The 18,893-nt window shown below is 38.0% G+C and overlaps 1 protein-coding gene across 4 annotated transcripts; it reads left to right on the top strand.

Moving 5' to 3' along the window:
* The first annotated feature begins 352 nt into the window (after positions 1 to 352).
* LOC148654997 (acyl-coenzyme A thioesterase 1-like) lies at positions 353 to 18,592 on the top strand. Of its 4 annotated transcripts, none has more exons than XM_088645015.1 (11): positions 353 to 416; positions 6,723 to 6,967; positions 7,777 to 7,876; positions 8,405 to 8,595; positions 9,257 to 9,429; positions 13,010 to 13,129; positions 13,403 to 13,485; positions 14,462 to 14,555; positions 14,927 to 15,007; positions 15,330 to 15,471; positions 16,429 to 18,592. In XM_088645015.1, exons 2-11 carry the CDS (start codon positions 6,772 to 6,774, stop codon positions 16,551 to 16,553), a joined length of 1,305 nt encoding a protein of 434 aa, XP_088501141.1. In that variant the 5' UTR covers positions 353 to 416; positions 6,723 to 6,771; the 3' UTR covers positions 16,554 to 18,592. The 4 variants fall into 4 exon arrangements, with proteins under 4 accessions (XP_088501141.1, XP_088501142.1, XP_088501140.1 ...); XM_088645016.1 differs by lacking the exon at positions 353 to 416 and adding an exon at positions 991 to 1,057; XM_088645014.1 differs by lacking the exon at positions 353 to 416 and adding an exon at positions 5,873 to 5,966.
* Positions 18,593 to 18,893: the final 301 nt, after the last annotated feature.

Genomic DNA, 18,893 nt, shown 5'->3' with positions numbered 1-18,893 from the left:
CAATTTGCAATGCCTCACTGCACAAGCTGCATTGCTGGTCAATGGGCTTAAAGCAAATGGACAACTTTTTGTGAAAGCATATAAGCTATAATTATAGTATTCTCATTCCAGAAAATGTTGCATTTCTTTTTTTCCATCAGTATATATAGCTTGACTTTCACAATCCAATGGCATGCTTGAAAAGGGGTCGCTGACTGAAGAACTTCTATTCAATGGGGATATAGCTGATAGCTTATCTTAAAATGTTTAAGCTTAGCACAATCATCATAAGGTGAAGTTTCAGGCTGAAGAGGGCACGCTGACAGTTGGACCTTGTCCAGCTCCCATTTAGTTAAACATTAACTTGGTACTGGTTACATTCTCTCAAGCTAACAGTATGTCTTCTATAGAAAGGACAGGTCCACACCAAGAGAAAGGTAAGAGTCTAGCTGATGTTATTCAAAAAGCATGTCCATCTTACTTTGTTTGTATGGCATTTTGTTTAACAAAACTGTGATGAGTACAGACATAAATAATATTATATTGTGTACAATACAAATTATTTAAAATCTAAAAAGTCAAACATTTCACATGTTGTTTGGTTAACATAGCAATTTTGTTTTTAGAAAAGAGTGAACCTGGCCACTTCAACATCTGTTAACACAATTTATATTTATCATTTAATTTGTCACATATATACTGTACAGTATAAATGTAGAAGATTTTGTTTCTCTCGTGTTTTCCTTGTCCAATCATGAAACTCACTATGCTTTGCAGTGACACAAATATCCTATATGCCATGTCAACTTGAAAAGAAAAAGACATCTCTACCCATATCCTTCTATCAACACTGTCAACTTATTTCAAAATGTTAGTCTGGTCTCAGAAAAAAAAACAATAGAGCTTTTCAGTCTACTTTTAATTGCTGGGTTGTGGTTATACATAGAGACATAACCGATAATAAATGTAAACCCTTTGCTGGTCAATAAAAAGTACATGATGCCATTAGAAACATTTTATTGCTTACAGCAGTTTTCACTACTCACAAGAACATTTCATCTTGCAAGAACAGAAACAGGTAAGTACATTCTCATGCATGGATCGTAATTATAATTTTTTATATACAGTATGCTTTCAATCCACATCTTGTAAGCAGAGTGACTTACAGTACACATGTTCTGATACATAATGTTCCGGTACTATAATATTTCAATATTTCAATAGCTCTAATTGTGAATTTGATAACTCAGAGGTCAGTCACTTTTCTGCTTGCAAATGCATGTGATGTGTGCTCTGCTTTTTGACCATGCAAAAAATGAATTGTGTATTATATTGTACATGTTTTTTAAAGACAAAAAATAAATAAATCTCCTAACCCACAAGTTGCCTTTCATTGCATATTTCATGGCTACAGGGGCTGAATTACCTCCTTTAACTTGTAACCACGACTATAAATATGACACATAGTGAGAATAACACTAAAGGCTTTCAGAGAATACTAATGCTGTAACTTTATAATGACAGTATTTCGGCAACTATTTCTGATTTGTAGAAACATTTGGATTTTGAATCCACAAACTTAGAATAAAAAGATCTGAACCACTTTATCTCATCCCCCCATACAGATATTGTAGGTCACATATGTTCTTTTGCCATACTCTCTTAGATCTAAAAATAAAACAACCAGAAGGTGCTGGCTGGTCCACATTTCTACCTTTCTTTTTTAAGTTATTTACTTTAATTAATCTTCAAGATTTACAATCTGTCTTCATCCTGTGGTGAACGTGTACACCACATTAAAAGTATTTAATGATGGTAAGGGAGGTTACATGAAATTTGTTTTTTAAAATATATTTACTTTTATATTTTCCTTTCCAATGAATTTTGTAAAATCAATTTTTCAAAGAGTACTTTTTCTGTATATTTACATTTACATAACCAGCTGTAAAGCATTTACTTGAGTAAACCTGGATATTAATATGGTCCAGAAAATGCAATTCAATCTTACATTTGACACAATTACCGCTGTGAGTGTTATCTCTTCGTATATACTTGTCTGCACATAGTTAAGTATTAGTAGAGTGACAGGTCAATTGCACTGCATGTTCTGCTCTCATGAGTTGTGACACAGATGTATCTGTCTATTGTGCAAATTGCTGTACATTCATCTGGGGGCTATTCCACAAAGTGAAATTACACAGCTAGCTGGATAGGTTTAATGAAATAGCTGGTAATATTCTCATATACTGTATAATTCTATCAACTGTACGTGTAGCTTCTACTCCCTGTAGCTATGTATCTTGATCTAAACATTTTTTTGCAGTATTGTCTAAGGTAATAGGTGCTCAGGACTGCACAGATATCCCTATTAAAGCCCCCCACAGGGCCAAAGGAGGTTGATTTTGTTAATGGAAAATGAATTCATGGGTAAAACGATTTTGTACAGGTAAAAAAACACAATTCTAGCCTAAAAATGTATTAGATAAATGACAAGTATTGGTTTATGTCTCTATGTATAACTTTGCTATAAATTAAGTCTTGAACAGAAACAATCACTGGTCATAAGTACAAGGTGTTGTGAAACAATTATGTTATGCTCCATTAATTTAGATTTGAGGGTTAATTTGAGCAAAGTGGGGATTAATGTTACATACGAACCACATTAAAATTGATACTCTACCTGATCCAGGTCCTGTAGACCAGGAACACTTTAATTGGGCTGTTGTAATGACTGGAGCCCACTTTGAGATAGCTTTTGGGATCTTGAAGTCAAGATTCCATTGTGTTAGTGCTGTAGGGGGACCCCCTGACAGGGCATGTGACATCACTGTCATGTGTGCTGTGCTGCATGTCCTTGCTGGATCAGCAGGGTGGCAGAGCTGAGAACTCAAAGCTGAACATCATTCCGGTTAAACAGTAACCACATTTTCTATATACAGGTATTTTTTATCATTTTATTTAGGTTAAAATTTTCTTCCAATATTTAGGTCACATTTTTACTTACCCCTTTTTTTTACTTATATTGTACCACTTGAGTCCGTCTAAAAAAAAAGTTGTGAAACGACAAGAACCCAATAAAAAAATACAGTTATTTTTTATTGTGTTTATTTTGATGATTCCACCTCCTTCAGTCTTCCTCTGCTCACGTTTCTACTTATTGGCTAAAATCTGGGAACATTTTCATTCAGAGGACTGCACTACACGGTATTGCATGGTAGTTCTAAAGAAGAAACACAAACCACTTTTTGACGATATTGTAGCCTTCTCAGGTTCATGTGGGTATGCACCCTCGCCGCTGCCGCCTCAGGTCGGCCCCCCACCCCTGGGGACTCCAACCCGGGCCTCCAGCGTCACTCAACAGGGACCAAGCCAGCTGATCTAAAGGGAAATCTCCCGTCAGCCTGACGACTGCGCTCCCTGTTATTCACAGGGAAGGGCGGTGACGTCACCACGCTGGTAAGCCAGCTAGAACAACCTGCAATGTCAGGTTAAATAAAAACAATTTTGTACAACTACACAATTGCTTAAAGTGGAGCTCCACTTCAAAGCCTGTAATTAGGTAATGCCAATACATGCGTGCTAGCGCATTTTTGGTAGTTTTTCCATACCTTAAGATACAGTATATTGTAACGAACGGCCGACATATAGGTTGTACAAGTTGATTGCAACCCTCTACTCCCCTGCACATAACAGTGATGTTGGCCACCTGGGCTGAAGAAGCATTTAATAACTTCTGTATTAAATTTATTACTGTGTACCTCGGCCAGGAGACTTCTCTGGGTTTTGCAGCAGATAGGGTATTGTGCTTTGCCATTACAACAGATTTTAGTTCCTCATAAAATTTCCATAAAGAGCCATACTAGATGATCACTGGATCAATATGCAAGTTCATAGGCAGTGGTTTTATTTATGGGGATGAAGGATTTGATGCTCGATTCTTCTGCCTACTTTATTTAGATTGTTTAACTTTAATTTAATCTGACTAGCTTTAATCGGAAAACTGGATTTAGATTGTCGCTGTGAAACAGCAGCAAGCCAGAAGTCAGTTATCAGGTTAGTTAAATTCAGCTAATTTAAGACAAATTTTGAAGTAGAAACAGCCAGATTGATTGCATGCTTACAGCTGGAAATGGTAAATACTGTACTTTTCTGTGTGCTGTGCCTAAAATCACCACTAGTGTCTACCCTCTTATTGGTGAGTTGTGAATGTTTAGTTATGACACTAAAAATTTCCTATTGTTTTTAGCTTAACTCACGCCTCGGGCAAACATATTACTTTTCCCAAGTAATCTGTAGAAACATCCTCCGTGTGCAGAGAAAAACAGCTTACAATGGGTACAGGGCCGAATTAGGCCAGTACCCACTATTAATAAACATACAGAAAAGAGTATTAAATTATTGGCTAAAAAACAGTGACCTAAATTCCTACCACCACAAAGCACTGCTGAGCCAAGAGCTGAGCCCAAAACAGCGCCCCCTGAGCCAGCTGGTCCTCAGGCTCACTGACCTGAGCCACACCGACACTAACCAGCATCAGGACAGCACTGTTAGAGCACCACAACTCAGACTCAACCACATCACAGCACAGGTCAAACAGCAATATCTCACACACTGGGACACACTCACACAAACACAACATAAACTGGAATGCTACAGAACCCTAAACAGACAATACACACTAGCCTAATATTTGACCAAGATAAGAAACAGCAAAAAGAAACAGACCCTGTACAGGCTCAGTGACCACAGCCTGGCCATAGAAACTGGACGACACAGGCAGACCTGGCTGCCCAGAGAGCACAGGCTGTGCTCCCACTGCCAGTGGGGAGAAATAGAAACAGAGGTGCACTTCCTACTGCACTGTGACAGATACTCTGGGATTAGAGAAACATTCTTCCCTAAATTCAGAAATCTAGTCCCAGAGCTCCCACACCTGCCAGAATCACAACGGGTCCCAATCCTACTGGGAGTGGGAGGAGGGAACTCAGTTGAACTGGCAGCACAGTATGTGATCTCCTTTCACAGCCTGAGGAACAGTGAGTCTGTCTCCCAGTAATGCTCCATCTGTGTACAGTATATGTAAATATTTTATGATATGTCTTTGTTGTAAATGTCTGTAGATTTTACATTTATTTTTTGTTTTGTTTCATGTTAATTTCATTATTTTTAATTGCTTTGACAACACTGATTGTACCCATCGGTTATGCTAATAGAGCACCTTGAATTGATTTGAATTGAAAGAGTGAGAGAGAAAACGAGCGAGCGCTAGAGAGAAAGAGCAACGCACTGGGGTCTATTCGGGTAGTTACACAGGGATAGGGCGGCAATTGGGTACAAGTATAACAGGGGTGCGAAACCAGGGAACTATTTACAACAATCCGGGCGATCTCACCAGACTGTACGCCCGTTTTGCAGTGGGTCAGCCGCTTTCCTAGTTCCCGCCCTGACCACTACTAGTACTACTCATGTCCTGCCCCTCCCCGCGTACCCCAGCCGGGCACTCTTCGACTGTAGCGCCAGGCGAATGCGCTAGAATACAATAACTTTGCAAACTGGCTTATCAAACTTCAGTGTCACAACAAAATGTACGGTTTCGTGTCTGAGAACCTCCCCCGCAGCAGCCCTGAAAATTTTCCCAAGCAAATTAGGTAAGAAAATGTAAAAAAAAAAATGTGCTGAGCTGTGGTGTCTACTGCTTGCTCTTTCCCATTTCCAAACTGCTGCGTTTATTGGCGATTCAGTTAGGAGCTGCCTTGGGAAACTTCTAGGCAGGAAGTAAATAAAGAAAGAGCCGTTGTTTTAATGAGTAGCGTAAAAATGCAGGGTATCTCTACATTGTAATTGTACAGTATTATAGCGCCCTTGACCGGTGGTGAGGAGGAAGTGCACCTAAGCGCTAAGGGGAACCGCAAAGCAGGCTGTGAGTTGTGGAGGGGGGGCTGTTCATGTAAATAGACCTGTGTTCTCTGAAGCTTAGTGCCCCATAAGTAAGTGTGTAGAGTCTGTTAAAGAGTTACCACCCTAAACCGGTGTACGTGTCCCGTCGGTTCCCTAATGTGTGTGTAAATCCTGTGGTTGGAGTTTCTGTAATGGAAAATAAAAGCTGGCGTTTGTATACTTTGTTTCCGTTTGTCCTTTATTCTGCGCGAACCCGTACGCGTTACAGTATGGTAGTGTTGTTTTCTCTGCACTCATGTACTCCCAATAGTCCAATGTTGTTTTTCTTTTTTGGGTTAAGTGGAACAATTTGGATTTCAGTCTATATGGTTGTCTGACATCAGGAGCTACATCAATAAAACTGACCGACCGATATGTGAAGTGTGAATGTCTCTGTCATGTTATTTTTATGACGTACTGTCTGAAAGTGTTAGTTGTGTAAAGATAAAAACCTTAATTAGTATTCTTATCGTAGAAAGTTAGGCGATGCTTTCTATAACGAGAATGTGTGCCACGTTTATTTCAGTCATGCAATTTCACAGTAAATCTTAATTCAACCTTTAGGTTATTGCACTCCGATAACTGCGGAGTGGAAAGTCCAAGGTTTCTTGTGCTGGGAGGAGAGTGTACTATTACTTTACAGACATAAAGATATCCAAGTTCTTTTTTTCAGTATATGTGTCGTATGACGGAATCGGTGTGTGTGCACATAAAATAATAGGGGAGGAGTAAAAAAAATGGTTATCCATTAAAAAACGTCTTTGCAGTTGCAGGAAAACTCATTCTGTTTTCTTTCGTGTTTGCAGAAGGCAGTAGCTACAGTACATCTTACGGTTCCTGGCGATCAAAAGAAGGATGTCGGCAAACAGCGTCTGTCCACTCTTGGACATTGTGCCCAGAAGAGGACTCGCAGATGAAAAGTTTAAAATCATCGTTAAGAACTTAAGTCCGGGACAGCCAGTCACCCTGCATTCTCTGATTCATTCTGAAGACAATGATTTTTGGGAGGCGTTTGGACATTATGTCAGTGATGCTAAAGGAACAGTAAAAGGTCTGAAATAATGGATTTCGTCCTTTTTCCTAAGTATAAACTGGATGGTATAAATTATATACAGTAGTAGACATTTAAAGATTTATTAATTCAGTTGTTCTTGAAAACCTAACAGAAGTACTATACAGTACTGAAATATGATGTTTCTTACTATGCCTTGCATAGACACAATACATTAAATATTGAGATGACTTCACATTCATGCATGTATTTTTTTTACGTTTCATCTCGGTTTCCTTGGTTATGGTAAAGAGCCAATATGTTTTACAGTAGTTATAAAGTACAGGCAAACTTTTAAATCCCATCTATGAAACTGTTTTAGAAAATCCCAAGATGTAACACACAGAGTGTGAGATAATCAGATGGCAATACATTCCTAGACCGAATCTGCTTTGTGCAAAAAAGATCTGTTCACATAAAAGTTGAATTTATATACAGTATATTTAAACTTTCACAATATGGTCAAAGAAAGGTCTTTCACCCGTAACATGACATGACCTGCCTTTTCAATGAACACTTTAAATTTATATGGATGGTACATACATTGTACAAATTAAATATGATCATTATTTCATGAAGCAAGGGCATAAAATGGTATGCACTCAGAGGCTATAATATGCTACAAATGAGTATTGCAACTATTAACATTTGTTGTATTTTGCATGCCTTTTATATACATTATTTTACAAAATATTGCATTTAATTATTTTTTTCTACATTTGTGTTGTAAGTCTACACTACCACATTTGTGACTTGGAGAACCTACTGCATATTGTAATGTTTTTTTTTCCAATTCTGTTTTCTCCAAGTTGCAGAAATGGAGAGTCTTGGAGGCTCATTTGAAGGTGTGGAGCCGATGGGCCTGCTGTGGAGTATGAAGCCAGTGCCTGGAAGCAGACCGGGACTTCGGTAAATCTACAGCTGTGATACTGGACAGTAATTCAGTAAATGTAGTGTGCTCTACAAGTGTCTGTAAAGTCTTTGCAGGCAAGTTGTCAGGACTGATGGTTTTATGACAAAATGCAAATTTGTCATTGAATTTGCTGCCTTGGAGTGAGGAGCAATATTTTGAGGATTATTGTTTGGATTTTTTAACTTGTATATTCTCAGAATATGTTAGGGTTTTTATCATTTAAAAATGCACAATGTATGTGTATTGATTATATGAAAAGACAACCCGTTTTCAGTAATGATGCAAGTAAGTTTTTTCTCAAAATTTCATTTCACAAAAAAAATTGTCACACAAATGAAACCCTAAACTCTGTTTTTCGAAGGCGTAAAGTGGTGTTTGCTGTAAAAATATGAAGGCAGGTACATAAGTACTTGTGAGTTTTTTTTTTTTAAAAAGGGAAGGAATGGTAAGAATTCATTGTGTTCCTAAGCTTTCACTTCTTGATATTAAATCCTTAAAAAAACAATTTTATCACTTTCTTTTAGATTCCGAAAGAAAGATGTACGTAATCCAGTGGCTGTGCGCATTTCTGTGTATGCTGGGCATATCAGCAATGGATTCAAGGAGAAGCCAGCATTGGCATATACCATTACAGAGCGCTGGTACATAGCACCAGGTGTCAGCAGGGTTGATGTAAAAAACAATGGGATCCGAGGCACACTGTTTCTTCCACCAGGTACTTGAGAATGTTCTGTAGAGAGGAAATTTATAAGCACACACCATTTCTGATTTTTACAGCAATTGTTAGAATTTAAAACCACAGTTGGTGGAATCACCAGCAACCTTCAAGTGTAATTATACAGTAAATTGCCTTTTCTGTGTGACTGAGGCATATGAGCTTATCAATAACAAATAATCTCTTCACTGATTGATATACCCTGAGAAGTACTAATGAGTACTAAAGGCAATAATCATATTAATATACTTGTGCATTTGATTAATGTCAGGTACAAAGAGAAACTTTTATTTCACACAGTAGCTTACTTTTTCTACACTGAGAGCCTGTTTTATGATTACTTGTTTTGCATTTCTTAATATTTGTATAGCAAATGAAAGTATCTTCAAAGGTTTTCATGCAGGAGGAAATATAAAGGGTGATTTTTTTTTTGGTCATGCACCGCTGGCATGGTTTGATGGTCCCTGTTATCGAAGCTATTAAAATGTCAAAAAAGAAGAGAGTTGTACAAAGGAACACAGAGAAATAGATATTGCTGTGTGTTTAGCTTTGGGTGCCTTTAAGATGAGTTTGCAAGCATTCTGAATTAATTTCTGTAGTGATTTATGGTGTGTGTGAAGCTGTTTAGACTTTGCGTCTCATGGAAAAGGTTGTGTTTCAGGTCCTGGTCCGTTCCCTGGAATCCTGGACCTCTGGGGAGGAGGAGGAGGCCTGGTGGAATACCGGTCTGCTCTCCTTGCGTCTCATGGCTATGCAACCCTGGTTTTGGAGTATTTCTTTAACAAAGACAAAGAAGAAACTTCAGGTGAAGATCTTGGGAATAAGTATTTTGAGGTAAGTGTTTATTTTAAAAGTACTTCTTTCTAAGGCTCACTCCTAGCCTTAGGGAGTCATTGCAAGGTCTGTCCTTAGCAAGCTTCTGATAGAGATGATCTACAGTTTATAAGACGAGTCTGGGCTACAGAATGATGCCGGCACTTTCAAAGTTACAGTGAATTAAACAAATTAATGTTTAAAGATGTTAAATTATTAAATCAAAGTGAAATTTAAAGAATTGGAAAAGCTAACAGAAAAACTGAAAAAAGTGTCAATATACTGCTCTGCCTTTTGTCCACACTCCATCTGAGGGCTAGCGAAAACCAAAAAAACTAAAAGGGAAAAAAATGTGCCTCTTTACACAGTGGTGTCAAGGCTGAACTGTCCCTAGTTAACGGGCTCCAGCCTGGGGAAAAATAACCGCTTGGGACAGCAGTATCCAGACTAGACTTACCCTATCTAACGCGGACCAGAATGGAAGAAAAGGGAGCACAAAGCCAAGACAAAAAGAGAACTCAACCTGTTCTGTTGGAGATACACAGTGGTAGAGGGAGGAAAAGTTTAGCCTATCCAGGTGGGAGATACTCGGTGGGACAGGCGAAAAGAAAAGAAAACGAAGGAAAAATGCGGCCTTCGGCTCGTGTCACAGTCCCCTCCAGGACTGTCGGCGGAAAGTTCTCCCTTGAGGGGGTTGCACGTCCCTCCGATGAAGTGCTCAGTGTGTTCTGAAAGGGCCTCCACAATTGTGGCTTATCCTAAATTAGCCAGGACAGCTGTGGTTCATAAGGCAATGCATCGCCCTTAAACCAAGGTTCTGCCTCCACTATGAACACACCCCCGCGTAGAGCTTGGCAATATATAGAAGATTTATCGATACCGACATTAAGAATCTCACCGACCTAATTTTGCTTATGTCTGTATTTCCGGTAAAAGCTTTCCTCGCTGTGTACTTTCATGAGCGGTCCCCTTATAAAACTACAACACCCAGTCGTCATATCCAGTCACATGCTTCAGCTTAGTCCAACCTTCCTTCTTCATTCAAAACACAAAGAAGCGTACCGGGCATGAGACAACATGAGCGCTTCTGCTGAACCCCAGTCAGGCAGGGATGACTCAAGTACAAATGAAGACGAGCTAGTATCTAAAAAAGATCCAGTACCGATCGTTTGGTCATATTTTGGCTTCAGCAAACAGAATACTGAACAAAGAGAAATCAGATGTAAACTCTGTCGGGAAAACCGTTTCTGCTCCCAAATGTAACACAAGCAACTTGTTTCATCACTTGAAACACAACCATGGATACGAAGACTGAGAAGCGCCCTCATGGCCAAAGTGATTCCCCCAAACAGCTGTCTCTAATACAAGCATTTATTAATGCCACTCAATACGCAAAAGATTCACGCAGATGTAACAGCATTACATACTACATAACGAAGGACATGGTCCCCATTGCTACAGTGGAACATAGTGGTTTCAAAAGATTCGTTCAAACCCCTGACAAGAGATATGTTGTGCCCTCGAGAAAATATTTTTTTTACAAGTTGCGGTGCCAGATATTTACAAAGCTTTAACAGTTTCACATGTTTAAAACATGATCTTTCAGGATATCTTCTAATTATATAATTACAAGGGTTTCAAAAAACCTAAAGTTAATTTATTATCATCGAGGTAAATGTGTGAAACTATCGCGATATTGATTTGAGGTCATATCGCCCATCCCTACCCCCGCAAAATGCTATGCTTTTCAACAAGAGTATGATTTGCTTTGTTTGAGATATTCCACATTATGAATCTCTTCATTACTCTTACCTACTGTAGCTAAAGTGAATACAGTCACTCCTTTCAGGAAGTGGCTGAATGCCCTTTTCTCATTTAGAGGCTTTCTTCTGAACTTCATGAGTTGTACAGAAGCACATTGCTGCTACAATGCAGAAAAATATAATGAGATAAATGTGGTAAATAATTGATTTGTAACAGACATACATGATACTGTTATGTAACTGCATATTCATCTTTTAATTTCTCAGGATTTCTCATATTTGCAGGATTCAGACCTTCCTACATTTATGAAATGTTGAATAAGATTCTTGTGAGAAATTAACCGAATGTTGCAATCACAGTTTGCTGGAATAGATATCATGAGTACAGTTTATTATATTTTTTATTGCTCAGCTCATCTTTAAATTGTAAGATCAAATAAAAAAGTATTACATGAAACTGTAATGCAGTTTCTTAAAAAGGTACACAGGCAAATAAAAAAGTTACAGTTTAACTGTCATGTTCATTAAGAACTAGTGCTATTCTTTTTTATAGTGGTTTATCGGATTAGGCCTACTTTACATTAGAACACACTAAATGTGTTCTAAGGTTGTTCCATGTAAGTTGTGTGGAATTTTCTGCATAAAAACCTCCAAACACAAACCCAGTTTCATTGGCATGGACACTCAGTGAAAGCTTGTTATCAATAAGGAGGTTCTTTTAAAAGGGTAACTGCATTGTTGTTTTTACATTTCGAGGTTGTACAGATTCAGCATTGATGAGTACATTTCAAACCACAATGAAAGTCCGAAGTACACTGTAAGGTGTAAAACCCCCAATTTACATCACAGAATAGATTAAATTTCCAGGTACTGTATGCATAGTGCCATGTTGCATTCATTGTCTGCAATTCACAACAAGGCAGCAAAACCTCCGGTGACATGAAGCAGCCCCATTACATTGTAAACGAGCACGCTTGTGACAACATCATTATATGACTTTCAGTGCATTTTATTTAAAGTCCCAATTCATTACAAGGTGAAAGTAAAAGTGTCACGATCGGTACTCCTCCTCTTAAGGGCGCTCCAGCCCTTCCTCGTTCTGTCCCATTACTCACACCTATTCTTTATTCCATTCCCTCTTTTGTTCCACCTTATAAGCCAGATGAAGACATCATCCGGCTCTTCTCATTGATTTCCGCATTGGGAGAGCCCGGGTCTTGCTGCGTCTGGCTCTGTTATGTTTTTAACCTTCAGTTCCTGATTCCCCTCCCTTCGCCGGTCCCGACCCAGTTCATGGTTTTAACCCCCGGATGGATCGCCTGGTTTAGGACTTTTGCTTTCGTCTTGGATTCCCCGTTTGGACTTTACATGGATTGTTTGCCTCGGCCACACCTCCCCAGATCACCTGCACTCCCCGGACACGCCCCCCGTCTCCAAACCCTTCTCCTGGATGACTATTTTTCCCCTTGTATCCTCACAATTCTGGATCGTGTCGTCCGCATAGGGCCCGGAAAGAACCGGATCGTGACAAAAAGCAAGACATGGTCATATAATTATAATTACTTGGCTCTCAGATAATGTGTATAAAATTCTACGTGAGCATCTTTTGAACTAATTGCTCCTTGACATTTAATACGGCACTACTGTTTCTCTTGATCACCATACTGTACATTTGTTTTCTTTAAAAGTGGCAAATATTTAAGCATCACAGGTGCACTTAGGTGTCTCATAACTGTGTTCTGTTTTCTAATGGGTGAGGTTGTAGAAGAAAATACCTAAGAACATTTAACGATGAAGTGTGTGGACAGTTTAATTATTGTGATGTTTTTGAACCCAAGGCAGCTTTCACCTTCCTTAAGGAGCATCCTCAGGTAGCCAGTGATCGAGTGGCCTTACTTGGCTTGTCCTTCGGAACATCCGTTGCACTAGGAATGGCTGCGTACTCAACAGTAATCTGTGTAAGAATAATATTCCATTAATATATATATATAGTATTCCATTAATCCAGTTTTCCCAAACAAGATAAAATCTTAGTGTGTGTTAAAAATGTATGGAAAGAAATTATTTCATTTTTATTTGGTGCGTTTATTTCACCTTTACAGTAGAGTTCACACGATAATTTAGTTTTTTGAAGTTTTTGTTATTTGGTAGTTTTGCAGACCTTTTGTGATTTTAATACCTTTTATACAGTAGAAGGAGGGTTCATGCCATTTAAATGTCTGTTCTTTCAGCCAGCCTGTTTGGTGTGCATTAGTGGAAGCCATATTCATCCTGTGAAGGATTCACTTTCTGATGTTTTTTCAAAGATGGGCAAGTGAGTCCCTTTATGACTTCATACAGACTAAATGGTTCATTTTGCCATTAACCATGCTTATTGGACCCGATAAACATTTTTGCAGTTTGTAATTTATCATTTCCACAGACCTGGATTGTATCTGTTTTAGAATGAGTTTGATGTCATATAATGTTTTTTTTTTATTTTGTTACTATTTCTTATAATGTAGACAGCCTAAATTGGACTTGATTGGGATGTAATAACATGCAGGTTGTGGCAGACTGGTAAATGAAAGGACTCTGGCTGCAGTTGACCACTAGAGGGGGCCAAAAGGCCTCAAATTTCTGCAAAATTTCTGCACGGAAGTCGAGTTTTTTTCCCTTTAAGTACATTTTATTTAAATTCATATGTGCAAGCAAAGATGTTTAAAGGTTAATAGTGAGTACACTATTAATAGTGTAATAGTGTTAATAGTGAGTAAACATCAGTAATGGATGTGGAGCCTATGATATGGCAGATTTAGATAATAAGTAGGTTTTTGTCGAACTTCCTCATTAATCCGTCCCTCCCAAAATACGAATCTCCAAGTTGCAGCTATGGTCTTACGTGGAAATGAAGGCATGTGGATTAAGAACAAGTCAGAGGATGAAAACCCTTAAGATAAGTGACAAATGCTCCGACAGATGTTTTAGAAATTGATGCAGTACTACAGGGAACTGTTTTAGGACCACTGATTTTCCAGATTTAAATCGCAATGATCTTAATTGCGACATGCTTAACTAGCCATCTTCACATATCACAATATGTGTGATATCACAATATGAGAATGATCAAATACTCTAGAAGCTGCAGAGGAGATTTAAAGATGTAACATGTCTTTGAAAGGGGGGGAATCCACACTAGGTAAACATGCAAACTCCGTGTAGACTGCATGCCAGTTGGGAACTCAAACCAGGATCCAAGAGCTGTGATTATGTTTGTCTAAAGCAAATCTGAAAAAAAAATTCTTTTTCAGAAATATACATAAGACGCGATATGATGAGAATAATCACATAATCTGGAGGGACCTTCTTCTACCAATTCCTACAGATCCTGACCAGAAAGTGGATGTAAGCCTATTTGTGAAATATTCTGTGTTTTTTCCTTTTCATTGTAATTTTACTTAAATTCATACGTGCAAGCAAAAATGTTTAAGCGTAAATGTGTGTTCATCGCTCTCATCCTAAAACACATTTCAGTACTTGGCAACAATCAAGGACTGAACTTAGCTAAACTGAGATAGTAGGTCACTGTACTAGTTTCAACAGTATCACGTATAACCCTTGTTTGTGATATTTCCAGTCTGTTGTGGTCTTAATCAATAATGAAATATTAATTTTAAAAACATTCTATCAGGTGATGTCTTTGTTGCATAAAATGTGATGTACTTTTATTAATGACTATTGAATAGATGTATCTCTTTTATGCACCTCTGTTGTAGGTGGGGAAGATAAAATGCCCTCTGTTAATGGTTGTTGGTGAAGATGATCAGAACTGGCCATCCGCTGAATCTGCTGAAGATGTTAGTACTGTACTCTTGTCCAGCTCCTAATAAAGCCTACACTGATGCATGTTTTACATTTTGATTGCATTAAGAAATTTAACATTTATACTGTATTAATATGTAATATGATTATTAGCCATAAAATATTTTTCTTTCATAATTCACCTTGCTACACATATTAATGCAAGTAAGGATGGAAAAAAGTGTGCAGTTGAAGACTGCACAGGTTCTGTTCCTGAAACATCTAAAGACAAAGACAGTCATGAAGTCATAAAAACAGATCAGCATCTCAACAGTTCCCTCTCACAAACAAAATCAAAACCATCTTTCTTCCTTGCAGATGGGGAAAATGATGGAGAGTGCAGGGAATCGGCATCTCTTAACATTGCTGTCCTACCCTGGTACCGGTCACCTTATAGAACCACCATACAGTCCACATGTTCGATCCAGTAATTTCATGATTGCACAGGAGAAGAAAAAAGGTAAGATACCTACGTTACATAGAAGGTGTATTTATGAGTGCCATGTTGTAAATGTGACCAATGAGTAATTTCTTAAATAACAATAATTGGAAAATGATACGTTTAAAAAATGAATAATTCTGAACATTAAATTTTCAGAGACTTAGCTTTTTAAATGTTATGTTTCTATTTATAAAAATAGTTTTGGCATATCCCATCTTTTTGATTACTGGGTTCTGTTTGGTTGTTCTAATCTAAGTCATCTGGAATTGACATTCTTCTAGTTCCTTATTGGTGGTTTACAACCCTGAGGACTTGACATTATCTGTTCTGATTTAGGAACTCTGATGCAAGGCCTGAGATTAATGACATCCATGAATGGCTTGGTAGGATCTCAAGCCTAGAAGTAACCATACTTTACTGCACAGAACTCTGTTGGGAATCTACAGTGTTTCCAGGATTCATGGATAGAAGCCTTGGCCATGTTTGACAAAAGTTTGAGCCAGTGGGGTGCTTAGTCATAGCGGTCTGTGTGATTTTCAGACCTCTTGGAGAGTTCCTTCCTCAGTGTGTTTCCTACAGTAGGTTTTGATGAGGTCTTACCGTATGCGTGTTGTGCTAAAACCATGCAGAATTCCTATAAGGTCTCGAGGAGACTTCAAGCACCATCAGATTATAACTTGTCTGGCCTTAGCTCTTTCCTTTATTAAGACCTGTGGCTGTCTGTTATGCAAGAATTCTGGGGTTTTTTTTCTCAGCTCTGTAGCTCCGTATACACATTTTTTTTAATTGGTACACAGCTAAGTGTCTTACAAATAGGCAACACATCAGCTGGTCATTAGCTACCAGCAGGTCCTTTGCCTAATCAGTGACTTGGGATTTGGGAGGGAATTGAGGAGCTTTAATGCCTCCGAGTGACATCTGCACCCCATGGTTGTTCTTAACTTTCTGTTCTAAGAATGAGTTACTTTCTTTCAGTGATCGTGCTATGGGGAGGGGAGACAAAGCTCCACTCTTATGCCCAGGAAGACTCATGGCAGAAGATACTGAAATTTCTGAAACAGCATCTTTATCATGGTTCAGATGCAACTCCTAAATTGTAACTACAAAACATTTCAGATTTTTATCTTTCTTTCCAGATAAAGGTTAACAATTCACAATGATAACAAGAAAATTAATATTTCAAATGTTAGCTTTTATTAAGCAATGGGAAAAGGATGGAAAATTGTATTTATTGATATTTGTTAAATTCATGTGAAATTGTCAGAACATTAAATCAATGTTTAGCAAATGCAGGGTGCTTACTCATTTTCCATAGATCAATTACAGAATTTTTCCATATGGCTTTTTAATTTTTTAGGACCCATCTGTAACATTTGTCTTTTTGTTACACAAAAGCATTTTGGCATTTTTCTTGTGACTACCTACCCATTCTAACCCTAAACACAATAAATAATCAGTTTCTATTAATAAACATTTTTCTTCAATCAAATAACAAACTGCAAATGTACTGCTTCATTAAAATTAACAGATGTAAGGACAGGGTGCTTGTGTCACTACTGTTCAGCTTTTGTACTGTTTGACACTACTTGCAGTATGTACAGTAACTATTATTAAACATTTAGTTTTGAAAATCTGTCACTGTCACAACATAAATATTAATACTAGCTAGATGTTTTGTAATTCTAACTTTTTCTTTTGCTTTTTTATTTATTTGATTTCAAACACTGATGATAATTCACCTGTAGACTGTAATCAGGACCCAAGCACTGCATCCTACCGAACATTTGCTCAAGCTCTCAGCCTTCCTCTGATCCTGTACAAATGAGGCTGGGGCACCTCTTGATTAGGCCTAAAATCTTCAAATCAGGCATTCAATCAAATTCCCAATTTACTTAATTAGCTGGCTGTTGAAGGCAGCTTACTCCACTGTGTCATTGTTCCGACAATGAGCTATGATCCATCTGTGTAAGCAAACGCTTCATTCTGCACTTGCTATTTTCCTTGACTTCAGGAGCTCTGACTCACCAGATTTTAATTTTTCAGTCTCAACTAGCTAATCTAATAATCCTCTGATGGTCAATATGCTTTATTCAGCGGCTATCTTCTCAGATGTGTCAGCTCACCAGCTTCTCTCCAGTTTTTCTGTTGGGAGCCTTACCTCAATTCCTCAGCTCTGTCCTGCTTTCCCTGTTCAGGCTTTGTCCAGCTCTCTTGCTACGGCAGCCTTTCTCCTAATGGAGCATTCTAAGCCTCACTATCTGTTTGCCTGCCACGTCTGTCTCCTATAATACAGCTCTCCGGAAAAACCCGAAGAAGAGCCCTGAAATCTGCACTTGGGCTTCAGCCCAATCATTACACAGCAGCTCTGTCTGACAACAGCTGCAGAATAACAAAAACACGAAATCCTAGTTGGAGAATGTTGTAAAAATTATCCATTGCTAACATTCTAATCACATATTTATGTTTAATTTAAATATCAAATACATATGAACCTAATCTCAATGAAATTGTAAATTACAAATTAACTCTATTTCCTTATATTATCATAACACAGGTAGATTTGTTTTGAATGTCTGAGCCACTTTCTGACACCCAGCTAATTCCTGTCTCAAATTACCATGAATAACACGTGTATGTTTATTTTACACTGATATATTTGTGTTAAATAAAATGTGTTTGGTCGGGATTATTTTGAATATTAGGATTATTCATAAAACTTGCAATGTGAATTCTGTACATTTACCACAATTCAAGTTATTGTTTAGATAAAGACATGACAGCACGTCCACAATATCTGAAACTTCAATTCTATTATACATTTTTGGTAGTTGCTTAAAGTCTAGTGCTGTATTATAATTCTTTGTTAGTTTCACATTTGTCAGTATTCTGCCTTCAGGTTTAACCAGTCTTTTCACCAGGTTTGTGCAAATTCAGAAGCAAGAGACATATAGACTATGGGTGCACCTAGTGAAAGTATGTTTTTTTTATCAGTTGCAAAGAAAACGTATTTAATATACTGTACAGTATATGATATTACAAATCTGAGCCTTTATTTGTATTATTTATGTATGCAACTGCACTTCCACTTAACTTTCATCCCTGTAAGTATGCTGCCACATTAAACACTAACCTTTTAATATTTTGGGGTTTTTCTTTACAGTTATAGAAATTCTTCCATCATCAACTACTGTCATTTGCCTTGGATGATCTGTCTTTGCTTTTTTCCCCCCACAACATTCTACAGTATATTATTCATCTTGTGATGCCCAGTCTCTGTAATGGTTCTAATTATTTTTTCTTCCTCTCATCTTTACAATTGCTTGTTTTTCTGACATAGAGAACTCTACTCTTATCTTGGTATTGTCATGCCCTCTGCAGCCAGAGGGTGCTCCTTTTCTGTCCTGTCTCTCATTTCCGGTTCTCTGCTGTCCTTCTGGTGT

The sequence above is a fragment of the Lepisosteus platostomus genome, chromosome 9 (genome assembly GCF_059453375.1).
Source record: "Lepisosteus platostomus isolate fLepPlt1 chromosome 9, fLepPlt1.hap1, whole genome shotgun sequence".
Classification (NCBI taxonomy): Eukaryota; Metazoa; Chordata; class Actinopteri; order Semionotiformes; family Lepisosteidae; genus Lepisosteus; species Lepisosteus platostomus.
Note: the sequence above shows the minus strand (reverse complement) of the source record. Positions and strands in the feature narration are given on the sequence as shown.